The 27658-nt window shown below is 41.5% G+C and overlaps 2 protein-coding genes across 5 annotated transcripts in view; one reads left to right on the top strand and one right to left on the bottom strand.

The window, feature by feature from the left end:
• Positions 1–1949: 1949 nt before the first annotated feature.
• Positions 1950–27658, bottom strand: part of LOC124407580 (rhophilin-2) — a 49151-nt gene continuing 23442 nt past the window's right edge. For 2 of the 4 annotated variants that reach the window (XM_046883857.1, XM_046883858.1), the window contains exons 2-12: positions 16685–16800; positions 14183–14314; positions 8523–8598; positions 6238–6315; positions 5156–5539; positions 4561–4659; positions 4201–4471; positions 3903–4097; positions 2861–3090; positions 2578–2730; positions 1950–2492 (exon numbers count right to left, since the gene is read on the bottom strand). In XM_046883857.1, coding sequence (XP_046739813.1) covers positions 2292–2492; positions 2578–2730; positions 2861–3090; positions 3903–4097; positions 4201–4471; positions 4561–4659; positions 5156–5539; positions 6238–6315; positions 8523–8598; positions 14183–14314; positions 16685–16800 — 1935 coding nt within the window. In that variant the 3' untranslated portion in view covers positions 1950–2291. Of the gene's footprint in view, positions 2493–2577; positions 2731–2846; positions 3091–3902; positions 4098–4200; positions 4472–4560; positions 4660–5155; positions 5540–6237; positions 6316–8522; positions 8599–14182; positions 14315–16684; positions 16801–22668; positions 23162–27658 lie in introns of those variants that run through there. The other 2 variants (XM_046883856.1, XM_046883859.1) reach the window with 2 other exon arrangements.
• LOC124407623 (protein tilB) lies at positions 5441–8224 on the top strand. Its single transcript, XM_046883919.1, has 5 exons — positions 5441–5573; positions 6610–6958; positions 7041–7332; positions 7434–7693; positions 7774–8224. Exons 2-5 carry the CDS (start codon positions 6630–6632, stop codon positions 8222–8224), a joined length of 1332 nt encoding a protein of 443 aa, XP_046739875.1. The 5' UTR covers positions 5441–5573; positions 6610–6629.

Raw genomic sequence — 27658 nt, 5'->3', positions numbered from 1 at the left:
TAAGGTAAACTTAAACTTAGGCTTAAGCTTCCTGGGTCGAATTAACGAGTTATAGCTATACGAAATGGTTGAAAAAGTGGATGAATCTTGGGAATTCATACCTCGAAAATCAATCATCCAATTCTATTGGAGTTTCTTATATTCGCAAGTATGTAGATCGAAATTCTTTCACATTTCTTTAAAATTAAAATCAATGAATAGAAATCATTGTTATTGAAATGAACGTCAACTTGTAATTGGCTATAGAAACATGAATTCCTAAAATTCACCCGCCCTTCCAGCCGACTTTATATACACTCGTTTTTTATATATATTCTAATAAGGAATATCAATTTCATTTAACACTTCAAGACTAGTCGTACCAGCGATAATTGATGTTACAAGATTTAAAACATTATTTTGAAAACCCTTTCTTTGCGAGTTAGGATCATCGATAAAAATTACTTGTTCGAATCTGATTTAACCAAAAACGAAATTTTGTAAATCTAAAGAATATTTTTTCACGAAAAATGGCGTGAACACGAAAGTATTAAAATAAAGTTTACAAATATTACAGTAGTCAGAAGAAAATCGGTAATTTTAGTATTACGTTAAAGTATTTCCGCACGTGTCCTCATACTTACGTAGGCATACTCAGTTTTCACCTTTACCCGTTCAGTAGATTACAAAATATTATCTGCGGTCGATTAAAACGCGATGAAATATTCTGTTCGTCGGTAATGAGATACAACATCAAAGCTGCGATAATAGGATTACGCTTATACTGTAGTAGCAATGCTAGTAGCAGTATGGCGCATGAGAATTTGATTATTCAATTTTATAAAAATATGCATAAAGAACAACCGGTGAATTTGATATGCCTTTAATATATTCTTTATCGCTCAATAATCAATAACATCATGCAACAAAAGATATTTATATTATCTTGTTACCGTACAGGATAGTCTGAAAAATTATCATCAAAATTTTACAACCACAAAGTCCTCAGACCATCCTGTTACCTATAACGGATTCCTGAATTACAATCGGTATATATAACACCTAATATAGACGGTATATAACTACAAATTATGATATAATATATTCAAGTATATACATTACGAACTGTACTAAACATTTAATCAAATTGTACAGTCCTTAATTGTTCATAATATTTAATGTCTGGAAGGGGCATTTAGTGGCTCGGAATCTCCGGGTTATCAAAACATTTTAAAAATGTAAACAAAACAGTTAGGTCACACACTTACATATACCAAGTATGTAAGTATGGCTTGTGGCAGGTAATATTAAAAAATTTTCACTCTAAAGTCACGCAGGCTCGGAGAAAACGTGATGAGTTTTAACGAAGAAAAATTTTTTGAATTTGTAAAGTTTATACTCAGCTCCTTCTCGGTTTAGCATCCCAGTTTGGTGTTATTATACTTATGTATGCATTCAACGACCTTGGCCATTTGATCTCGATTTGACGAGAAAGGTGTGGATGCAGTTTCACGTTATAATAACAATGCCTAACTAACTACAACGTCCCTTCCATAGTTAGAGATTCTTGTCACCTCATGAAATTTGTATGGCAAATGATATATAAACATTAATCTAACGCTATATTACACTGTTCATATACGTTATGTATATTCCTTTACATTGTAGTGTATAAATTATTATTAAAATTTTTTTTACTTCTATGATGAGCTTCTCAAGATGCTTATGGTATAAGCATCTTTTATGACATACGATTCTTATCATACAATTAATGATTTTATGCAAATTTATAATATAACAGTTATTCATCTTATTTATATATATATTGAGAAGTTAAATGAATTCTTTCATCCGACAAGATCGTTATTTTCCCGATCAATCACTAGTATGAAAAAAATTGGCCCATACCGTCTGCGCGATTAGTTATTTTAAGATTAATTACACAAGTTTTCTTCATTAATTTTGTTTTGTTTCAAATACAGAAAAAAGAAACCTTAATTTCACCATATTAATAAATCTTGATGAACGAATGATTCAAGAAAATAAAAGCATACGATTGCCAAGAAAAGTCTGTAAATTAATCTTATCACGAGAACGGAAACTCGACTACGATGCTATTGATGAGCGAAGCTGCAATAATTGCAGAGCAAAGCGTTATTAGGGGCAGGTAATAAACGACGGCGAAGAACTCGATATGCCCTTATATGATCAGATCTACTCACTGCAGGGTATAAATAGAAGCTTTTGCACAGTAGCGTGTCGCAAATCTGATTCTCTAAATTCATCAGACGATTTTGCAGAGTGACATAAGATCATCTCAATATGACGTTGTCGAAGGTGAGGTCTCTGCTGTCCCGTTGACTGCCAGATTTTTTGAAAGGATTCCAAGGGAGCCTCCGAGCGACGTGAGCAGTCGTTACCGATCCTGCAGGACTCGGTTGTCCTGAAGAAACACCCGACGAGCTGCTCGCGGAGACGCTGCCTTTGTCGTGATGGTTTGATTTCACTGGTTTCTGTAAACACGGTTATGAAAATGGCGTTAACGCGCTACCGTCGCATCATCATTGTTACTATAATGAAAAGTGTAAACCAATTTACTTTCAGATAATTTCTATCCATCGGAGTGACAAGTTTCAAACTGATGGAATCCCCGCATTGCTTGATGAGACGCACAACTTCATCATGAGTAGCCCATTTGACGTCCTTGTCTCCGATACTGACGATGAAGTCACCTTCCTTCATTCCACCCAACTGCAATCATTGTTATTCATTAGATCTGTTGCTTTCGATTTCTATTCAATTTGCAGGGAAAACAGATCATTTTCATGATGCTTCGGTAAATTGACGAACTCCAAAGTGAGTTATACGTTCATCCACTTACATCGGCCAAGGAGTTGTGATCGACTGCAGCAACGATAACTGGCGCATCTCCGCGAACGCTGAATCCGAATCCCTCGCCCCCAGGACCTCTCTGAAGCTGAACCAATCTTGGCGCCGTCCAGTGTCTCTTGGCGGAAAATATTGCAACAGGACCAAGGGATCTGAACAAATCGTCTACTCCGTGCTGGGCAAAGTCTGGATGGGTCAGACTCAACTGGAACTTTGTGGATGCTGGAAAAATGTTTAGATTTTAATGACTGACGAGAGCAATAAAACGAATAGGTAGATGAGCAGAAATATTTCATTTTTAGAGGCTCGAAAAATTTAGCAAAATGCATTGTTCTTGCTGTACAATATACGAACATTATATATTATGTTTATCGTTCATTTTACTTACAATCAGAAAGATGGTTTAAAAAGCATATGAAATTTTAGCTTGTACACCGTTCTCCAAATATCAATATTACCACATGGGATAAACCGACTTTGGACTGCCGTACATGAGGCTGACGCATTTTCAGTACAATATGCTCAAATCTTTATTTATCGCTTCATTAAAAGGAGCAAAGATCTTTACTTGCGAGTACTAATACATGTAACTTCATCCTTAATGATTCATGATAAAATTTCCCACACTTATCTACACAGTATGTGCAAAGATAGCGAAAAAGGTATTTTTTATCCAAACTTTTAAAATGAGTGTGAACCATGAGTCAGATTAATGTGTCCGTTTTGTGATAAAAAAAAATTATAGATAAAAGCTGAATTACTACCATATTTTCCATTATCGTTACCTGCTCACTGTGTATTAAATACAGTCTGACTACCTGAGTAACATGAACCATATAATCATGGCAGCGTTTATTTCGCTGTGTAGCGAAAATTGCGCAATCTTTCACTCACGATGAGTCGGTGGTAGCTATACGTGGTATGATTGCACAAGCTGCGGGGTTACAAACAATGCAGAATGCAGTGCGCAACTTGTTACACGAGAAGAATGATCTCGTCTAACGCTAGAGTGAATATTAAATTTCAGAACTCACCTAGAATGTGAGGAGGATCGAGGAGTTCCCGGAAATCATCCTCGTCACCAACCCGATTGTATTCTTCGAAGGTGGCGTCCTGCGCCCTCTTCAAAACCCTCGCCAACGCTTGTTTGCCCTTCAATTCGCGGCACATTCGTTGCAGCCTTTGACTCTCTTCGTGAAGTATTTGAGCCTCTCTCAAATGTGCTCGACCTGCACGTAAAATCGTGAGAAGTTAGATCATCATGCATACTATTCAAATTTTGACTTATACTGGCGTGTTTCACGAAATTTTTATTTTGTCGGAAAATCTTACTCAAAAGCTTGCGTTCCTGCTCGTCCTTCGGCACAGTTGTGTCTATCTGGGTTTTACCATCACTTTCCTGAATGTGCTCAAGGACGAGCCTCGTCTCTACACGCATTTCGGAGACTGGTCGCTCCAGAAGCCCAACGGCACAATGTTTGTGAGCCATTGCTAAGTGGTGTTCACGTTTGACAAGAATCAACGATACCCATGACTCGGGGACGTAGTCGCGCACCGGTTCGCGCGAAATAAGGGAATGCACGTCTGCGTAAACCGCTGCTACCTGAAACCAAAAGCATTTATATACGTGAATTTTTTGCGCATGTAATACAATATTTACAGAGTATAATCCCGCCAGCGAGAATCCATTACCTGCGCAGCCTCTTGAGCAAGGTCCAAAGATATATCGATATCCCTGCTATCTCTTGACTGCAGTTCCAATTTTTCAAAAAGACATTCCCTCGCTTGCGCCTGGAATAAGAGAAATTCATTTATTTCAGAGGCTTTAATTTCGAACAAATGCCTGATTGCCTAAATCCTCATTTCCCGATGTAACGATATGCGACTTTCGGCGTACGACCGATTCAGAGAGAGGAAAGGGAACGAAGCAAAAAGAATACCAAGGCACACGCACAAGCTGTCGAGCAATGACATCGAGAGTGGATAATAGGAATATGTTAATTTATAACGAAATCTGCCGTCTGACTAGACAGCGTCATTGTGAACAACACGCCCTCGGACATATAAAGTATAATAAGGTATAGACGCCTTGATTTATGCTAATCGACTAATTCCACATGCGCTTGAACGGGTGTCTCATTCTGAAGTGAAATTATGAACAGTCATTGTATTGTAATACAAAAATACATAGATACATACATATGCTATACTGAAACGAAATTCAGAGTAAAGGATTCAGTTTTTGTTGTTTTTTTTTTGTTTTTTTACAAGCACAAACAAATCTTACCAGCATCAGCTGAACGAGCATCTCCAGCATATCTGGACCCAAATCCATGCTCGGGGCGTTGGTAAAGTTTTCGTGGATGTACCTGAAGGTACCAGCGGCTCGGAGGAAGGAGTCAACTGCCTGATCGAGTCCTCGAGCTGTTCGTCTGTCCTGTCTGGCACCCAGCTGCGTATAAAGAGCTCCAGCGTTGAAGAGAACCGAAGCTTTTTCGAACGCCACTGTTCGCTGAGAGCTGGGAACTCCGATTAAAGAGTCGAACCATTCAAAATATATTCCCAAGCTTCGATCCGGTGGAAAAAATCTTCTCTCGATGAAGTAAAGCTGGTTATAGTAGCGGAGAAGCAACGCTATTCCTGGTGTGTCACGAGTCGGTGTTCTCATGGCCTAGAATCGAAGGACATTTTCAGTACGCGGTGATGTAGGGACATTTTTAGTTTCTTTTTGTGGAAAGGAGATCTTTTGTATTGATTATTTTTTTCAACTATACTATGTACGGTTTACGCTGATTGATTGCATCATCGCGTGGGTCGACTGAATAATGTAATTTTTGAGGTCAGCGAGCGGCATACAACTGTGACGTTTCTCTTGTGATATTGGTAGCATAAAATAAATCAGATGGTTCGTTTTATACGCTGATTGTTCAAGTTGATGGTAAATTATTCGATAGGTTCATTTGGGAAAAAATCGTGAATAGCATCGCGGATCGATTTGAATATTGAAAAATATTTCAATTCAGAATCCCTTAGACCATGATCAGTAAAACCTGGTGATTTACACGCAGAAACGATTGAAAATACTGATTGTACTTTATGTCGTCGATAATTCATAAGATTTACCGCGACCCTCTTCGCTTATAGGCAGCAATCTCAAGTCCTCTTTGGTATACCTGTTTTTTTATCTGGAGAAAGCTTCGACAAGCGATAAGCACGCCCGTATGCGAGTAGTAAATTACATGACCGTTTAAGAAGTGTCGCAATTGGTGGAATTTCATTTGAATTCTTGTGCAACGTTCTGATGCCATTCCATTCGATGATTTGGCAACGATTGCAGTAAATATATTCGATAATTTGACAATTTTATACCTGTCTAGTATCCATGAGGTCTGCAATCGCTTCTTCGTAATGACTGCCATCCTCACTGTAGTGTTCTAGAATGAAATCCTAGAAAAGGAAAGTCGTTTTAGAAATAATAAACGCATAATTATGAAGTATTGCGTTTCTAGATTTACATCTTCAGAAGTATTTTTCTCTAGAAAGCTTGCTGTTAGTCAAAATGAATGTATTGAATTGGCTGATTGTGAGGTACAGTCAACGAATGTTATTGGCCTTGTTCCAGAGAAAATTTTATGTTGACCGGAGAACGAATTGGCTAAGACACACCTAGTTACTACTCGAAATGTTAAATCGATATTTCGTTACCAACGTCAGCTAGTACATACCTAACCACAATCGTAGGAAGACGAACTTCGGCGAATATGGTGCGAATCACGATAGACCTGATACGAAAACGATCCGAGCACAATGAGGGAGAAATTGCCAGCCTTGAAGAAATAACCCTGCACCAGGAAGATATTGAAAAAATCGAGCACATAGACAGGTGGTGCAGAAACTTAAAAATACTACTCCTACAATACAATCTAATATCCAAAATCGAAAACCTGGGTATGCTAAAGAAATTGGAGTACCTTAATCTGGCCTTGAACAACATCGAAGTGATAGAAAATTTGGAGGGGTTAGAAAGTCTTAAAAAATTAGATCTAACAGTAAACTTTATCGGGGATCTACGAGGCATCAAGTCACTGAGGTAAGATTACTGAAAGTCGACGTGACGCTGTAATTAAGGCGGATAGTGTTGGTCGATGTTTTGATTCTGTGATATTTCTCAGAGGGAACGAGCATCTGGAGTCATTGATATTAACGGGAAATCCTTTCACGGATTACGAGGGCTACCGTGAGTATGTCGTCGCGACACTGCCACAGTTGAAGGAACTCGATATGGCCGAGATATCGAGGTCGGAGAGGATTATAGCCCTCCAGAGATACGCCGAGGTTTCCGACGACGTTCTCAGAGGGTACTGGAACTACGCGAAGATCCGTAAGGAGCAAATTCTACGTCATCAGAGGAGCGAATCGGTTAGAATTAGCGAACTCAATGAAGATGGAACGGAAAAGGTAGGTGTGCCAAACAATAAGTCGAAAGTTCGAATGGAAGGAAAAGGATTATCTAAAGAGCTCGTGGTGCATTAACATCACATCACCACTTTATGTATGGCGTTGAGGATGACGAGGAACGGAGCGAGAAATTTTGGAAGAGCACAAGCTCGCACACTCCTGAGGACCGCATTGCCATTGCAAGAGAGAACAGAAGAAACAAGGAAAAAAGAGAAAGAAAAGATGACGAGACTAAAAAACCAAAGTACGTTCCGAAATTGTTCACCTCGGATGGACGGCCATACAACATAAATCAGCCCAAAGTACCATTTCGTTTGGACGATGAAAGTGACCGCGAAAAAATTATTCTAGACATAGCTGTTTACAAGTAAGCCAATGGATATAATTACTCCGCAGGTTTTCGGGTTGTTGAAAATTTGTAAACTTTGTTACGTATGTTCACTGCAGGCATTTGGACACTTGCTTTTTGGACATTGATGTCCAGCCTGGCTACGTCAGAGTGATTATCAAAGGCAAAATACTGCAACTGACTCTGTCCAGTGAAGTTTTGACCGAGCAAAGTACGGTTCAAAGATCTCAAACGACAGGGCATTTGGTAGTGACAATGCCGCGTTTAAATCCATTAAAACTGGTAGCAAAGCCAGAGGACATAGGCAAGAAGGCAACGGAAAGCAAACCCATCAAATCAGTAATGGCTCAGTCCGCCTCAACGAGGCGGGAATTTTTAGAGATTGGCCCCGAGAAGCATGACCTCGACTACACGAGAATAGTGGATGACAACAAGAGGCAAGAAGAAAAAAACAAGTTGCTGGAAAGGCCCACAGGTGTTTGTCGGCCTGCGGAAAAAATACCATCGGACGATTTCGTAGATAATCCTGATGTGCCCCCGTTAATGTAACCTTGTTATTAACTCGGCGTTGAGAAAACAGTGAAATATTGACACGTGCGGGCACGCACTTATAAACAATAAAGTATAGAATTAAAGTACACAGCCTGTAATTTGTGTATTGTACGACTTGTGACATTCCTTTCCCTGTTTTTCTTTTCATTTCATTTCCTCTGAAATTCTCACATATTTATACAAAAGTTTAACGCCATTTTTGACAGCACTAACCAAGTAATTTAACGACATTAGGGGCTTAAAGAGCGTCAAAATAAAGAACGGGAAAGTAAAATATTGCAAGGCAAATACTCACTTTAAACGGCTCTCGAAAGTCAATGTCTTTGGTCTCCTTCAGGCCCAACGGTATCATGGGCATTACAGGTTCTTCGCTGTAATAAAATTTATATCAAGATAAAGTTTAATGCTCTGATAGGAATGTGTTTAAGGATAATAACAATCAACCGGAAATTCGCAAATAGTGAATGAGTGCTGTGCATTCGTAAGAATACACTTATTCGTTTCTGACACGTTGCCGGATTGAAGTATATATTCATACGAAAGACAAGAATCGAACTGGAGCAAAATATCGAAATGCACAATTTTTAATTTTTTACCAAAAAACGTCTGCTGTAACTATGCGAAGATAAAGTCAATTTTGCGGTTAAAAAATTACGACATTAGGCCTTCTTTTGTCGATATGCCAAGTTATTACCTCCGACGAAACGTCGCATCTTTTTTACTCACAAGCAAAACGGTAAATTAAGCCGTGAATACGTGAAGAGATGACAAGAGCAAAGAGTAAACGCGGTACTTTTTATCGCAAGCTGCCTTTTAGAAAAACTTCTCATCATCAAATTTTCAGCAATTTAGTGATACACCCTTCACGAACCGTGGGTAAAATTTAATAGCTAATACGCCTAAATTTTGGCTACAAGCAACATTCTTATGTGTATATGCATATACCTAAATTTCTATTGAAATCTTTATTCCTTCTGTTACACAACGCAGCTTGAGTGCGAGATTCAAGCCGGACATAAATAACTAATAGGATGGTCTCATTTGCTCTTACGAATACGCAATCAATTACGATTTCTTGTCTATTCCCGTTATAAAATAATAATAATTAGCAGCCTACCGCACTGTACACTATATAGAGTGTGATACTCGTGACTTCCTCCGTGATGGTTGAAAAGATACAGTTTTCAAAACGGCTCAATCCCTAATGGATCACCAGAAGAACCCGGCCATAGTAACGGTATCGACTAGTAATGAACTAGGCAAGTATTTAAATCTTTTATAGATACGTAGCAAGTGCTGCTCATTCGACAGCCATAGATTATATACTTAATTGTAATCAAAGTTATAAATTTTACGGTTATCTGTCGAAGGAACCCGACCAACTTGACTTCTCCGCAAGAAATGCGTGAAGGTCTAGGATAGAACAGCAGATTAAGTATAATTTCATTCCTCGTGCGTGTAATTTAGTTAATTTAAATAAGGTATGCGACATTTTTTTCCTTCCTTTACCAACGCGTCTCCCATGCTGAGCTTTTGACATAAGTATTCAACTTGCAATCTTATATACTTCAGTCAAGGCAACTAGATCTCCGGATATACGGGGGCAATGCTCGGCGGCGTGTTCGCAAGGATGTTAAATGAAGGATCAAGGATCGCGTAGAGATTAAAGCCAATCAATCCCCGCGATCTCGGTAAAATATTCCGACGATGGTATCGCGCATGATTCATGTGGCTAGGTCAGGGAATCTTGCACTCGGGGCGATTGAAACTCATTAATTACAAAATGTCAACAATGCTGTAGCACAGCTCGCATCATTTTTCATTTTGAATTACTTACATTTTGCTACAATTCCCCGCCCAGATACCCAGGTCAAGATACACAACAATAACGCCGTGGAAAATTATTATGTAATACTATATAATTCTCCAAAGACAAGGTTGATGACGCGGCTGTTTATTACTTGTTAGTTACACATGCAAAGGCTGTTTATTTTTTTGTACAACAGCCAGTTGCAAATTACAGTGCATTGAAACTTCCGGTTGACGCGAATCTTTTCCGTAATTCATATGTAACGTAAACAATTACATTAAGTCCTGCCAATTTTGACGCGTAGTATGAAACGAAGTTCAAGATGAAGATGACTTTGAAGGAATGTTTGAATGTTCAGTCAGAATGAAACAAAAACATCTCATGATTATTATTGCCTTCTACTTTCTTCCACGCGTAGTTAGCCGTAGAAGGATCCTTAAACTAGCTTATCACCTCCATAGCCATCGCGTCATACCGGGATACAATTAAAAGTTCATTCCGAGTTGATTCGTTGAGATGAAAGTCTGACATGTTTTCGTGGCCTGTTTCCTCCGGTCAAGAGGCAGCCAGCCGGCCCTCTATGAAGAAAACTGCTTTGCATCATATATTTAAATTTCACCTTTCAGTTGGGCTTGTATAAACAATTACTCGAAATTTCTTAGAGAGATCTCGGACTCGCTTCAAGAACTCATTCAAATACTCCTCCATTCAACGTGATTTCATCAATTCTCATACAATTAACTTCACTTCGGTCCAGTTCTTCCTACATCTTGGATCTTCACACGGAATTAGCCTCAAAGCATAAAGTGTCTCATTTATCATGAGATTAACTTTACTTAAGTTGTACCCTGAAGATGCACATTCAAATTCAAGTGACGAAGCAATCGCATTAGAAAATTTGGTATTTGTTTCCAGACCTGAATCAAAATTTGGTAGAGAATGATCAATGATCGCAGTGCAGTCATACCGCCGAACAATGAACTCATTCGAAAAAAAAAACGAGCCTGAATCACGGTTACGTCTCGCGACTACTATCGTGATGTCCAATGTAGGCGAGAGTCTGCATAACATTTCTGTAGTGGAACTAGCGAATGCTTTCTTAAACACGCTCCAACGGGTTGTTTAATTGCTCCCCTCATTGACCTCAAAAATGCGTCCTTGAGGCGACTGAGTTGTTCCGACGCATTTAAATTCTGGTCTCTTTCAGATTCGCGCGAATTGGCGGATGTTTGTGAAATTTCTGAACCTCCCTGCGGTAAATTTATATCTACGCGTTAGTCGGAGCACGTATAATAAATTATCGCAGCTAGCCTCACGTCGGGCTTCCCGTTAGTGAATGAGACGTGGAGAAGGGCACGCACGCATATATACACGACGGGTAGCTGATAGTGTGAGATGATTGTCGACGTACTTCTGGCACGCCTCAGAAAAAGTGGTAGAACCGTTGGATCTCAGCTCTGTAGCTGCATCTCTTGACGTGGATGTGAAGTCACTCGGCATGTATGTGAAGACGTGTGCGTACTTTGCTCTGCTACGACTTCGCAGAAGCACCAATGACCAGCTGCCGGTCTCGGGGTGTAACCGAAACCCGTCGTTTACAGTATTCCCCGTTTGTCAAAGACGAATTTCCGCTCTGTCTACGGAATTTACAACTGGATCACACCCATCGGAATTATCGACCAACTAAGTCCGACGACTCGTGACGGAAAATACCATGCATCGTCTAATCATAATCCTTATGCGGGAAGAAGCCGTTTGAACGAGAGTCGAACGTTGCGGTGTATCTAATGCCACGTTATGCCTGTGCGGCAGCTCGGAAATTGGATTACCTATTCCAATTGCATATTGACAGAGAACCGCAGCGATCTCTTGCACGACGTTAGATATTATAAGTACATATACGCTATCCACCACCAAACTAGTTTCCGCTGGTCTGAGTAGGTATATCGCAGTCATTGTGCGTGAGTGTACGATGAAGTAGCTACATAAACGCGAGATTTTAATGTGCGACTATAATTAATTCAAGCATCTTATCGAAACGGTGCCAGTATACATGTGAATATATGTATTATGTTAATGTGTTACGGTTATCATTTGTTAACTCGAGACACTTTGGCTGACGCGACCACACGAGCTTCCGAGATAAACTGGACACACTGTCTAGCTCAGCAGTGTCTTTATCGATGTCACCCTCAACTTCACTCCACGAGACATCTTCGATCCGGCGAAGTGGTCAGCTAATGTCCAAACAGACATAGCACTCTGTATGGCTTCATTGCTACGCGCAAACACCAACCAAGTACCGAAATATATCTGCGTAAATCTGTCGGACGCGACAGCTTGGTGCTCCCACATAGAATTGCAGGATGATTAATATCAAGAGTCGACCAAACTAGTTCCAAGGAAGTTGGTGATCATAATTATCAGGACCTATACACCGCGTGCCCAACTACTCTCTCAACCCATTCAACTCTCGGCCCGAGTCCATTACCCGTAAATGACAGCTGTCCGCTCTTGTGCTGAGTATAGTGAACTCTGTACCTACACCGATCATGTTACGGGATTTCTTATGGTCAGATTCGTTATTCTCCATCATGCAGAAGATGATACTAAATTCACAATCTGGAGACCGTCGAAGTTTCTGCTCACCGATAGACGATTATAATTGCAGGCGTTTTGATTTACATGATCGGGATTGTTAATTCCAGCGATACCATGGTACTTGTACAGTGTTTGTTTCGTCATATTTGCTGTGATATGACTCCGCGGGCAGCAGTCATAGAGCCGGTCTTACAATTAGCTGACATGTTGCGATGTCTGATTCTCTCGCCAGCATATGATATACATTATAAAGAATTTTTTTCAAGAACTGAGATTCTACTTAGACGCCGTAACACATCGCGTTGTGGGCGGGCAGTGACCCAGGAACCGAAGCATAGCCAACGACGCGCTGCCCGGCTGCTCGGCCGGACGGAGAGAAGAAGCCAGACGGAAGTTGTGGGGTGGTAAAAGTTTCTGCGCTGAGAGCCACAGCTCATTCCAAGATACGCGTCGACTTCAAGCATTGCAATGCTTGTAATAATATTTACGATTCACTTCTGCATTTTAGATTTGTATTATACCCATTATAGAGCTGGTATCATTCTGATAGTTGTCGATAAAAATGGTCTCCGGTCGAACAGTCGGCGCAGTTATAAGCATCGGCTGCTCCTGCTCGAAAAGTACTTCAAGCACCACGACAGCTTCCTACTGGTCACTGCTGACTTGTAATGCAATTCATGCCGCGGTGTAGTATCAGTTTAGAATATCTATGCACTCCGCCACCCCCCTCGAGTGTTTCCTGGCGTGCGATCCATTCTGGTACAAGGTATATACGTTTCCCCAGAGACTGCACTGCAACGCCTTGGCTGCCGAGAAGAGCACCCGTTTAACACTTCGCTTTAAGATAAGAGGATCTGTTATCGGTCATCACACCATCGCGGATGCGAGGTGGAATTGCGGTTGGGAACAACCCGCGTAAAAACAATGAAGCCCGCTGGGAGACGCGCTTCAGTAAATCGAAATACTCCGAATCCGAGGTCGGTGGAATCACACGCTCTAATTTTCGATGCCTTCTGGCCAGTAGGTTTCAATCGCTTCGAACATATGTGCATAAACTTATGTGGCATGACTTCCGCAATTCTTTCAACATTTTTATTCTACAGAATAACTCAAGGCTCCATCTTTTCACGTGGCAAGAGTCTGGCTACTCCGAGTTTCGATATACATTGCGGGCATTCGTACAGAATTGTGTAGGTGTGATATTGAGTGCCGATTGCAGCCTGCAACGGATAACTATCATTCGCGGTTCGCCGAACAGCAATCAGTGTTCGAAATTTAAATTGCGAAGATACGCTCGATCAATCGACTATGCCGGATACGGAACCCGCAACGTCTTATCGCGGCGTCTCGTGGGAATAGTGGACTGTGTATAGGGTATAACTGAACACATCGAGCTCACACTGTGTGTTAGTGAATGCGGATGCGATGGAGTAAAATTACTCGCAGGTTTTATAAGTCGGCGTTAAGTGGCGACTGACTCATTGGAGTCGTTATTCGTGCAGAGTTAAACGTATTTCGGAGGTAGAAGGTATTACGGAACTCACCTGTCGGCATTCTGATAAAGTTCCACCGAACTGTTCAATTCAGCCAGCTGTTCCTTGAGCAGCTGCAGATTCGAATTTACGAAACTCAACTCCAGGGCAACCGTCTCCTTCAGTTTTCGGTTCGTCGTGGCCCTAAAATTTAATCAAATGATAGAACAGGTTATAGGGTGTGTAACATAGACATAATTCATGCTGATGTGACATCGAAAAAGTGAGAATGACTTATGGGGACTAAAGTAGGGTCACGAAAATCTTCCCTCAAAGCTACAAGCTATACGAATATATTCTTACACGGAAATGATCTTAAAAATGGTTTCCTCCTACGTAACTATACGGCAAAAAGTCTATCATTTTTTTCTTGATACAATCTAAACTACATTTCATAATAACTCATCGTGAAACAGGTACAATGACGTGGTTGGTTCTTGCGTGAAAACGGGATTCCTTGCTTTTATTACCTCTGCAATGGTAGCTACAGTGTATAGAAGGAGCATGAATCTCATGAATGCAAACCAATCTGTTGCAGAAAGTATCCATTATGATCACATGGGCACAAAAACAACAATGAATAGGATTCATTCTCCATCCGTAGTAGCCAAAAAAGCGTTTACTAAACGTAACTTGTTCCTGCATCACAAGCACTCAGGTAATAGTGAAGGTAGTTAAAGTTAACAGCCGTGTATTTAATTAGATGCAGCTGTTATCTAAATATCCGGCTTTAGTCGATATAAACTGGTAATTTGCTTTCGGCGATCTTATCTTTAAATCCTAGAACAAGAAAGACATATTTCTGTACCTACTTAGAAGGCAGCAAATGAACATGACACATTTAATCTTGTTGAGATGTCAAACTAGTTATTGGATGCTAAGTTTCACTAGGTGAAATCGTATGGGGGAAAAACTAGGAATACTTAAAATAGCGCAAACATTCTGAGTACAGTCAATGCGAAATCGCACGAATGACGCAAGAACGAGTTTTTCAGTACATTCGCACTGTACCCATCGTCCCAATTTATAGAAAACCTTAATATATGCATTATTTCCAGACGACGCGTTGACGGTAACTTATCACAAAGGGTGAAACTCTGCAATGTTGCTGCAGGATTCGTGTTTTGCTATTGACAGAATGCTGTTATAACTCGTCAGTACTGAACCAAGCAGGTACGTGTTCGAAGCGGAAAATTAAAGATATCAAGGCCGTGAATGCTGACATGGAACGAACAGAAGCAAGAAATTCCATTTTCACGCAAGAATCGTTCAAGTCATCGCTGCAGCCGGCTTGTTTCTCCGTAGGAATTGTACGTATAATATAAATTGAAAAACTATTATCCTAGCCGATTACTCCTGAATGAAAAAATGTTCCAACGTGTCACCGACTTGCGAGTTACACGACGACCTGAATGATCTCTGGTGAAAATTTAGCGGTTGCTTGTAATCTTACAACGATTAGTCTTTCCGGAATCCAGGTACTCAATAACTCCTGGAACGCGACGACTTGCTTGGGTAAGCGGGATGTGTAAAAGTAATAAACAAAATAAATATAATAAATCTAGGTAAGGGTGGGTAATTTGTTACGGAAGACTTCGGCGTGGCATTAGCCCAAGGTGCGCATGCGCCGGTAATTTATCTAATGTCTCCCTCGGGCGACCGACCTTGATATACAAGAAGAGTCACTGAACTGGTCGCCTGATGCCTGTAGGACCTTCGTCGTCGCCATCGGCTTCGGTGCCTTCGTAAGCAATATACGTTACACGCGTGTAAACGTGTAGGTAGGTATCACATCCGCCTTACAGCAACACCTACACCTTGGGGTGCAAATGCTAGATGGCAGGCAGCTAGATAATAGGCAAAGGACTCTACGATATCTCGCTCCCTTTCTCGATCAGCACGAGCCCTTCCTCGCCGAGATCCGTGAGCATCTTAACGACAAAGAGGCGAACGCGAAGGAATATCGATGCCAATGCGGTTTCCGGGTGTTCGGAATATCCGCAAACCGTAAGAACACGCACGTGGCGACTAGGCGAATAATTCTTTACCGCTAATATTTTACATAGACAGAAAGTTGAGCCATCGCAATTTAATGACACGGGTAACGCGTGGGTACGATGCCGGTTTGTTTTTGCTACGGTTTGATCTGGGCGTGGTACTTTTCGCACGAGTGTTATACGAAGTAGGTCGACGCCCGATGGAGTAATGAGATAGCGCGAAGCTGTTTGAGCCATAAAACCGCCTTCGGAGGCAAGAAGCTTAGCTTGGCTGAGCTCGACTCACTCAACTAATCGCTGGCTGGTCCCGGTTTCCAGAGAAGAATCACCCGCACTTTGGATAAAACAAATGATTTCGCTAGAAAGGAGCTCTGAAGGAGTCATAAGACCGTCTAATGGAGGCGGGACGATACTCTCTGAAGTCTCTGAGGTTTGTTTAAAGGTTACAAATTTGCGGGGTTCACTCTTGAGGCAAAAGGTCAGTCAGCCGAGCAATCTACGAGGGAATTGAACTTACTTGAAGAGATTCTCAGCGCCCGCCCGTAGCCGGAGTTCCTTGTTGATTTCTTGGTTGAGTTTGCTTCTTCTGTTCTGTAGCTTGCCCCGGCAGGTAGCCACTCTTGGGTCGGAGCCCTGAAACACAATGAAAGCGAAAAAGAGTCAATTAGCAGTCTGTGTAAGACGATGATCCAGTGCGTGCGATTCGTGACATACGAATCACAGGAACTTGACAGTGAGAATAGGAATTTTACAAAACCTTGCAAAAAATTCAACGAATCTTAATGCCAAACTCTCGTCCCGTTCGCGAGAGGTGCATGAGGTATACATTTCAGTCCCGAATCTCCAGCAGCGGCAGTTTTACCAACTTTCGTATTTACAGGGACGTGGTAATTTGGTGAACGATAAAAAAATGGACATGCGCGTATTTGCTACACAGATAGAAAGTGCAAGACTCCATTGGGCATTGGAAAGTGACGCCGATATATATCTGCTGCAAGCCACGTACCTACTACCAGAGGCCCCATATCTGCTGGGGATTTATGGTCAAACTGGTCTCATGAAAGACGTTAAAAATCGAAGCGCTGTCTGGCGCGCGTACATTTTTATCCGAGGTACACGCAAGCCACTTAGGGCTTCCTATCTAAGCGGTTTACTTTTCTAGACGCCGCACGGTTGCAAAAAAGTAAATCCTTACAACGCTTTATTATACGCAGGAACGGTTTAGCAATCATATAACATATCATGCAGCCGTCATCTTGTTATAGTGCAAAAGATGGTACCGGATTTTCCAACTTTAACAAGGTTCAATCCTCGCGTGCAGATTCCCACAACCTGAACGATGGTTCCGGACTAAATTCATCCCCATTCTTCGTGCGTTTATTCATTCAATTACAGATGCTTTGTTCTCAGAGACGAGTTGAAATTCTCCGTCCCAGCAAGCTAAATTTGGCGAGATCAACTTGGCTTGTTGCTCAAACAAGTGACTGATTGGAAACCCCCTGAGATTTATGCGCGAGCTCGATCCACGTCTGTTCAGCAGATTTAAATATGCCAGAACGGGTAGGTATATATGTATGTATATATGGCAGTGGCTCGTGGAAGTGATTTCAACGAGGACGTTTCTCTTCCAGTGCGTACGTCGAAAGCCGTACGTTTCAAAACCGGATTTGGTCTGTAGTAGGTATAATAATACGCCTACTCGATAAGCCTACGCGTTCTTTCGTGAAATCGTTTCGTTTTTCAGGACAAACATGAAAAACATCTCCAGTCTACAATGAGGGTGCAAATTTGTACCCTGTACGTACAAAACAACACAAAACGCTCGCACAGTATCTTGCGGCGTCTTTGATTACAAGCCTCGCGTGAACAATACGAGCGGTTTGACGAAGTCACGTCTATACACAAGTGTTACGAACGTTCTAGTGCAAAGAGAAACAATGGTGAAAAACAAAAGCAATAGCAAAAAAAAAGAAAAAGGAAAAATGCGTACAATTAAACCACTCATTAATCCAATCCAACGTGTAACTCGACCGAAGGACTCTCTCCGTAGGTTCTCCTCGGTCTTTGTCAAAACGATGATTATCGCACGAATATGTATAAGAGGTATACGTGCTCGTGCAGGTGTACGTGTGTCCGCATGAATATGAAATATTACTGATCCGATGCCTTTCGAATGCAGCGAGTGCACCGGCGGGAGGCTGCTTATGCGGGAGATATCAATAGCTGTATACTATTCCAGGTACATTATACATATACATATACACACAAGTATCTGGTCATATCGGCACTCGTCCGCGTGCTGCAGGGAGTTCGATAGGGACATTGCTAATGCAGGGGACTTCGACGTGCACATGTCTACGAGGATATACAACGCATATGCATACTGTGCAATGATCGTATGCACGCACCGTGTAATTCAGCCCTCGGGGCTACGAGTATTCATTCGGTCTCCCAAGATGTATTCTCCGACTCGCCATTTCCACTCGGTGTAATGCCTTCTATACGTGCATTCGCTGCTAAACTCATGTGCAGGTCGCATATCTTACTAAGAGCCATTCAGTCCGTAAGAGAGAATATACACGTATAACAACATTCGTAGAAGAATACCGCATGCCTTATATTTCATATATTTCAAGTGTCTCGTTGCGCTCGATTAAACTAACAGATTGTAACAATCGGCGTCATATTTGGCTCGAGTCACCTTGACGATGAAACACGTCCGTTTGAAAGATCTAAATTAAACTTTTTCTTCACATCAGATTTCAATCAGCTTTAATATCTCACTTCGTTTTTTCCACCCAGGTGTTATTTGTTTTACCTTTTTTGTTTTTTTCTTCTTCTTCTCTCGTCGGCTTGCAAATCCGGCGAAGTTGAGATTTGACTTACTGCTTTAAATTCAATCACAAGACCCCGTCTATCGACGGCAGAGAATAAGTTGTACCTAGTTATACGGTTGTCTCGGTCAGAATCACAATCGGATCGCATTCTTTTTTTCATTTTTTCGTAACAAAAAATTTTCAATATAGCTATAAAGTTGGTCTCAGTCGAATTTCAGCCACCGTGTTGTCGTAATACCGAAGAATTATATGTAGGTATTTCCTGACCAACACGTATAATTTTATTACGGCAGTTCTGTCAATTTGGTAGGTTATACAACTGAAAATCGAAATCATTAGCGTTCATAGAATCGAATGCGACTAATCACACGATGGCGTGGTCTTCTCTGAAATTTCAGCTGACTGGGACAGGGCGAAAGTGAACGATATTGGTATCCGAGCCAAGTAAAATTCTCGAAACACTTACCAGCCAAAGGAAAATGAAGTTGCAGATATAGCATATCGGTGCTTCGTGAGAGAAGGGAGCGAGGCATTTCGAATTAATTAGCCGATTTTCTTGCACGTATTGACGTTCAACGGATTCCAGGACGAATAATTTAGTAATTTGTAAAGAGAGCGATGTGCTTTTACTTGCAATTACAATCGTTGATGAATTTCACAACATTTTACGACACGTTTACGTCTCCGACAGACGTGACTTGGTCGATCACGTGCAGCGCGGATCGAATCTCGGAAGTCCCTTTGGCACCGCGTGCCAGATGTTTGATCCGCGATTCTCTTTTTCTTTCTTTCCCTTCACCTTGTATTGTTGCCCAATCTCTGTCAAGGAGACCGAATGAAGCACGATTCATCGCTTCTGCAAGGCATACCGAAGTCATACTCGTGAGTCCAAGCACCGAAACACAGTATAATTACCATTAAACATGAACAGGGTATAAATTAATTTAAGGTGACCGTTTTTACGTGTCTAGTATAACTTCTCGCTGTAGTCGAAGAGATTCGCGCGGTACTAAATAAGGCGAGAATCAGAGTGAGAGGCGCCTTAGGAATAATAATTCTCGCGGCACGCGACCACGTGAAAGCTGATACTTTTGCCAAACGGAATGAGATGTGTGTTTGTTGGTTCGACCCACCTGTACCTCATTGATCTCCAGTCGACTTTTATACCGTACTAAAGCATCGTTTGATGGATACTCTGCCGTGGAATGAAATTGTGGGGGCATAAACAAAATGATTGAGGTTTGATTTAAGGTAGAGATTAAAACTGAGGTGAATTAAAAATACGTCAGTGAATGTAACACGATTTAAACCGCGGATATTACAATAATAGGGAATCGTTTAAAAGAGATTAATCGACCGATGCAATTCTCTTTTAATCGATCTATTTTATTAGTGAAAGTTTATTACTAGAATCGTAGCTATGCTGCGGTGATTCTAGGAAATCACGACGCAATTGGAGATTGAAGAAAAAAAAATTTCCATCAGCTTTGAAAGATTTTCTATCGCAAACAAGTATGCCCCCGATATTGTAACAAATTTACAATGAATACAAAACCGCGTTCATTAGATTGGCCAATGTGTAACGAATCGAATTAAAAATAATGGGATACCAGGCGCGAGAAGTATCGTAGGTATATATTCGCATCTAAAATCCAGTTTCAACTGGCATTTGAATGTAAACTAAGTCTCGCGAAAATGAAAGTCCCAAGACACATAACCTTGCGATACCTAGATAGTTCTTTCTGGTAGCCCACAAGACAAGCACACGCTTAGTGCCAGCTACACAGTTAGTGTTATGGAGAACGTACGTAACATGAGTTACAAGTTGCTCAGTCGTCGACGTATCGTAACTAAATCATAGAGGCAATGTTACATTCAACATTTAATAACGACAGGCATATATTTCTCTTGCTCTATCTCTTTCCCTGATATATCTATCAACGATAGTGTAATACGGTATGGCAAATATGTCCTTTTCCACACTCTCAGCATATAGTAGAACAATCATTGAATGTAACATGCACAGCTTAACAACGTGACTCAGGATCTTTCTCAGTCTATTTCGCTCTCCCTTAGGTTCAACATAGGTAATACAGAAGTAGCAGGGACGAGTTATCAGAATAGCCCCACATACTTTCACGTAACGATCAAACGTTCTCCTGAAGCCTCAGTGTTGAGATGCCGCGAGTTTTAGGTGTGTCTAATAGATCCCATGGTGTGCTATGATGCATAATAGCAAGTGAAGGGAAAATGCTTGGCGTTCACCGCACTGACGTTGCTAAAAAGACCAACAAAGACAAATTGATGGAGGAAATTCGCGGCGAGAAGGAGTTAAAAGATTGCGGACTGATCGAGTTCTCGGTAGAACTTCAATCACCGCGATGACTGCGTGTTATCGATCATCTTCTCCCGCTCGTCTTAGACTAGCAAAAAGTCCGGTGTACTGTGCAGAGGTCGAAGGTCAGGCTGCAGATATACCTCCGCGTGTACGTGTACTTGTAGCTTACAAACGCCTCCTTATACCGTAGCTAATTGTGAGCGGTATTCTCGGCTCGGTAACGCAATCAGTCATTCCTCGTTTGAAATGTACGGTTACACGTTTGTAGAGATGGGCAATGGTTTGGTGGAGTGCGTATGACATTCAACCTTCGATTCGCAACGTCTGTTTAAAGGCGGATAGATACTATAGATCACGGCATGTGCTCGGTGAGTCGGTGTTTTCTCAAGTAAAACCTGCATATTGAATAATGTAACATGTGCAGGTGCTCGATCGAATCCCAGCCATGTTATGAATAAGAGTGACCTCAGCGGCTCGGATTCGTCTAATTGATATAATATTCATGTAGAAATATAATAGGCGTGTAACGAGGGTTATACTGATTATGACAGCGAGCAGGTGGCGGGTTTGGGTACACGATGATGGAAACAAGGCACGTCGATTGTTGCACTTGTGGGATACCTACTCATATTTTCAGATATTTATCGCGTACATGCGGGTGAGTTTTATATTCATGGACTTGCTGCACTATAAGACGAGATGGCAGCATTGAATGTCTCTGAAATACTCCCGTTGATAAAAGAATCCCAAAAGAATTAACTGGAATTCTTTGAAGAAAAATATATGTCCCGAGGTGAGGTACAATGCTAAAAAAATTAACTTATTCCATAACAGACATTCTTGAATATTCTTAAGACAGCTGTTGAAGCCTGTCATCGAGAGTGGGGTTGGCGTTAAGGCTTATTATAAAGGTTTTAAATTACAATCAGAATGTGAAAACGTTCCAAACGTCAAGAGATTTGGGTCACTAGCGTTATTCTGGGCGTAGTCGTTTGCGCAGAAAACGTATTATGAACAGACTTAGAGAATCGTATTTCTTTGTAGGTATACCGCCAATGTTATAAGTGAAGCAGAGTTCATATGAAAAAGCGTTTAATTCTAAGGCTGACGTAAGGGTTCAAGGATGACTATGTCAAAGTCAGGCCCCGGTACTATGAAGCTGAATTGAGAGGTTTTTTGTACCGCCTATAATATCAATACGATAGTTGACGGAATAAAAGAAAACATGCAGACACACATTATGGAAGACAATATCACTGAAGCAGTATTCTCTAAGAAGGGAAGGACCTGTATAAAAAAAAATATTTCCTTGAAACCAAACCTTACCCCGAATCGTTTTCGGGTGCAGACGTCCAACATATCACTCTGGTTCTGGTCATGTGTTGACTTCTGCGTTATGCTCTGTTGGGCGTTGATCTCCTTGTCACCTTTCTTCGTGGAAGACTGCGTTGTCGTGACCACAGTCACGTGGTTTTTCGGCAACGGAGAGTGATGCACCCACTTCAACATGGCCGACTATGACCACATTATTAACTTCATTTGTACGCGATAAACGATAGCCACGTCTATGTATCAGTTCCACAACAAAGTTTATATTATAGCTGCACGGCAAGTGGTAGCGAGGAATTTCAGTTTCCACCTCGTTAACGTCGGTCTTTATTATTCACTTGGTAAGGTACTTAATTTAGATACAGGTAAACCCTTGGGGAGATCATTGGTTAAAGATTATGTATGTTTTAATTAGGAGTATCGGAACGCACGCGATCGCTGCAATACCGCCAACCAGACTCCGCTCTGGCATGGCGTGGTCTGTGCCCCATGGACTTCGACGCAAACCTCCAAGCTTGAATTTTATGTGACTAATCACTGAAAGCAACTTGGTTCTGATTTAACCGCAAAGCGCGTAGAAACGGATAAGCAAATACGAGGAGACCTCAAGTTGCGTAATCGGTTAATTCAAAACCGCGGGCCTTCCAACGGGCGCCAAAAGTCCTCAAGATGCATATATAATATATATACAACCAAAATCAGCTCGCGAATCATTATACTTATAGCAAAGTTCGACCCTCTCGATAACGTGGCAATCTTTGGTGTGGCCGGTGTGCTCCACGCTTACCTTTACCGATGACTCATTCGCGAGGTAGATTCATCCTGTAGGTGTGTGTACGGGTTTACTGTATATGAATCACAGCTGGTGAGCATGGTGCCTGCGGTTATCCGCTACACAAACAGCCTGGAGCATCGATAAGCGATTAATAGGCAAATTTCTCGGCAATAGATTACGGGATTAAAAATTTTCCGCCATAATATTATTCCCCTGTTCAATCTTTTATTTCACCAGGACCATATCAAGTATACTCTGTGCAGGCTACCGCAATTGCTGCACAACTACTAAGAATAAATTGAACTTATTTTGTCGCCAACGGCAACGCCTGTATCGCTTTATCTCAATAATTCAAATTATTTTGTAAGGAAAGATGAAAAGCCTGTCCTCTACAAGGATGAAATAAATTGCGGCTGAACCGGAAGAAAATCTCGTCCTCGATCCACCTGTGCGATGCAGGGTATTTTTATTATTCGCGCAAGTAGATACACGATAGTGAACGATATAGCAGTAACAGTAGCTTATAATTGACGCGGTTGAGAATTTCAACATTCGCATACATAATATAGGTTATATAAATTATAACTGCATGCATCGAGGGAATTTCCGTGCCGACTACATCGTAACCATAAAACTAATCGAGGCGCGTACGCATCGAGCTTTATTTCACGGGAATTATGCACGTTAGGCATATCTTAACGACCTCAACCCAGATCTGCAGAACCCATAGGCATGTATCCTGCAACGCCCCATAAGCTGTCGCTGCACCCTGTTTACCCGGCTCAAGTGCAATCGTCGATAAGGCGATACCGTAGTTTCCGATTCACGCAGCCTCGAAGTGGGTGCTGATATTGTTATATTGCTTCGAGCGTTAGCTTACTTTATCACCGTGACGTTTGATATCAGAGAGAATTTCGCAGGGTCTACACGTGCCTGTACGTACGAGGGTAGAATAAAGCTCGCCATGCGTGGGCTTACCTCCCGATCGTGACAGATTGAATACAACCCAATCAGGTAGAAATTTCGAAAGGCGAGGTAGATAAGTCAAGTTGACATAAAAACTAGCTCGCACACTTTGTACCCATAGCCATGCGCATGCAGACACGTCGATGTGTAATGTACGTGACGTGGAACGAGTGGCTAGTAGCTTGCGGTGCAGCTTATCGCACTGGACGGCGTGTAAAAAACGGAAGTCGGCCGTGCGGACGGCGGAAATAGCGCGCGAAACAGAGCGAGCGAGCTCACGAACCGGTCCAGCGGTCGGCGCGGCGGTATATACAAGAATCATGACAAGTATAATTAAACGCCATTAGTATCTAGTTCCAGATCAAGAATAATTGAACGACAAGGAAGAACGTGGAAAATTTGTCAGGTTAGTCCGTATAATGTGAGACCGGCGCCGAGTTCGTGATTGTGAAAAACGCACGACTCACTTGACGACAATTCTCAGTTTCACAATCTATTGCGCATGCTAATCAGACCTTCTATGAGTTTCTCATATTAACGCCTCGCCTCTGGTTACGCGACAAAGCCGACGCCTTAAAGACCCCATGTATAATCAATACAAATAGCATTACAGACCAAACGCCTTATTTTTTATCTACACGCAGTGCTGGGTGCTGGTAGTATTGGAACGGTGACAAATATTTCCCGAGAAACATCGAAACCCATGATGGTCACTGAGTTTCTGCAGTGACGGAAACTATCCATCGAATGACTTCACGGAGAATCAGTTTACCGACTTTTGGTCCATCAGCATGCGTGGAAGATTCACTAACCACGCTCCGAAGATGCTCGAGGCAACGGGAACTCGGTAGTGATTGTAATTGGTACGTAGAAGAACTGATGAGCCTTGTAAGTACTGCGGGTATCGGTTGCACCTGACGTTGATGGAACCAGGTTTTGAAAATAGAATCATCGTAATGCGTGAGGCCACCTCATGAACGTCATTCTGATCGTGAGCTGGCTATAAGTCAAACGTTATTATATGAATTACCGAGCGGATTGACAGGCAAATGAAAATACTTTTTTTCCACCTAATTCGCGGTATATGAAAACAAGCGTTTCACCGTCATTATGATGCTTCGACCCTTTGTTTTCCTCGTGAATCACACATCATTCGATGGAAACTGACACGAAAGTTTCCAATAGCTACTGACGCACGTGCAGGGGTAAAGAGCGAAGTAAAGTGTATGATATATATAGATTGCTATACTCATTTCTTACTCAAAGCTGTATTTTCACAGAATATAACCGCACGCATCCTGTACTATGAACTATGCTCCAAGGGTTGCCTGCGAATGTTGTATAGGGTAAAAATCGTATTCCAATGTTGTGAGTGGAGTTCGGTGAAATTCACACAACGCTTAATAGGAGTAAAGAAAAAACTCCATTGTCTTTGTCTTATCGCACTTTCGTATCCGACAGACCGTCGTCAATCGGATAATTATGTGGTTAATTAAGAAGAGGTATAAAACGGACAAATACAGAAACTCCGCTGTTGAGTGTGAAACGGATTGTTTGAAAATCAAAAGGCGCACGAGTCTGTGTATATTTTTGGCCCAAGGACAAACCAGCTGGAGGACATTTTGGTGCATTGCCACACGGTGTGGAGAATTGCTTAGGAACGTGTGTCATCCTTGCAAAACGCGTCCTGACTATTAACAACGGCTATTGGTCACTCCCAACGCCTCGGTCCCAAGACCAGCTCCTTTTTAATCCTCAACAACTACCGCCAACGCGTTTCAATGAAAATCTGCCCACTTTAGCGCGAGATTATTCCTAGGCTAAACTGAGTTTCGTCTACGAGTAAGAGATGAAAAATGTTTGCCTCGATGATTACACGTCAGCGGTTTGCTCTTACAATAAATATTGATAATTGGGCGCAATGAGGAGGAGACAAAAACTATAAAACGAGGAATGAATTGGTGTAAAAACTGAACGTCCGAAGCACCATTGCAAGTGGAAAAGTCATATAGTAATTCGTGCGTGACGAGTGAGACCACGATTCAGTTCTTGTTGGGAGTGATGAAAACTGAATAAAATGTACAGTTGCTTGTCAGTTGTGGTTTATGCGCTAGCGGAAACATTGGATCGACCATTATAACCGGCGATATTGTGTGAATCCCCTTAGGCCGATACCTGCTGTGATAAAATAGCCTCCGAGTAGAAGCTTCAGCGGTGACGCAAATTGTAAGAGTTACGTACCAAGACACAAAAAATCAATGAACCAGGCACAACGATCATCTTTAGAGAACGCGTCAATCCATTTCCATTGTGAAATTTGAATGATCCGTTACGTGTAGTAATGGATATAATAATACGTCGTACCAGTAGCAATCATACACGCTCCAAGTGATCGAGAATCGGGTCCAGAATCGTCATATATAGTACGTTCCATTAACGAAAATAACATTTTTGTGTCAAATAAGAATTCCGCGGAGCATATAAAACGGACATCCAAAGCGCATAAATTCGCGGATATAAATACATCACAGAAACTGTTACATAACGGGCTGTCTACTGTGTGCTATTCGCCGAGGAATAAACATATAGGTACACTGCTCAAGCATGAAGCATATAACAGCATTATGATCGCAAGGAACACGTACTGTTATAGCCGGTATACCTGACACATAGCCTCGAGCAAGGATTCTCTGTCTTCTGAAGATTTCACAAATTCTAACTGTCAACCAAACACCATCAAGCATCGTTAACCCACCAATTTGTACAGGCTATCTATCATCATCGAAATATACCGTATTTACCGTATAATGATTTTGGGCAATACCGTTTAAGAGTGTGAACATAAATTCCTCAAGGAGCTGACACGCCGATCAGTACTCAAGTGTTTGAAGAAGCAGCCCACTTGATTTTCGCAGAACAACACTGAGCCTCTCCACCCACAGCTCAACGAATAGAACCTCTCCAACAACACTTTGGTGCAATCGAGCCGGGTCGATCCCTTTCAGTCACAGATTGTGAACACGAACAACCACCAATTATCTCATTGAATTGACTATTATTGTTAACATTTTCTTCTCCTCCTTCTTGTATTTCCTTTTTATTAGGTAACTGCAGATGATGCCTATGAAAATGCAGTGAAACCGTTTTAGAGCTGATGCATTATCGACACAAGATTGTTAAGAAGAAAATCAATGACGAACTTTCCTCCCTTGAATGGTTAAACGGACATCAGGCTATTACAGGATA

The sequence above is a fragment of the Diprion similis genome, chromosome 6, assembly GCF_021155765.1.
Source record: "Diprion similis isolate iyDipSimi1 chromosome 6, iyDipSimi1.1, whole genome shotgun sequence".
NCBI classification, from domain to species: Eukaryota; Metazoa; Arthropoda; class Insecta; order Hymenoptera; family Diprionidae; genus Diprion; species Diprion similis.
This window is presented reverse-complemented; position numbering and strand designations above follow the sequence as displayed.

Coding starts and splice junctions, on each gene's coding strand:
- LOC124407623 (XM_046883919.1), top strand. CDS start 6,630: ATGGTGCGAATCACGATAGACCTGATACGAAAACGATCCGAGCACAAT. Junction 6,959..7,040: donor CGAGGCATCAAGTCACTGAG/GTAAGATTACTG, acceptor GATATTTCTCAG/AGGGAACGAGCATCTGGAGT. Junction 7,694..7,773: donor CTAGACATAGCTGTTTACAA/GTAAGCCAATGG, acceptor TGTTCACTGCAG/GCATTTGGACACTTGCTTTT.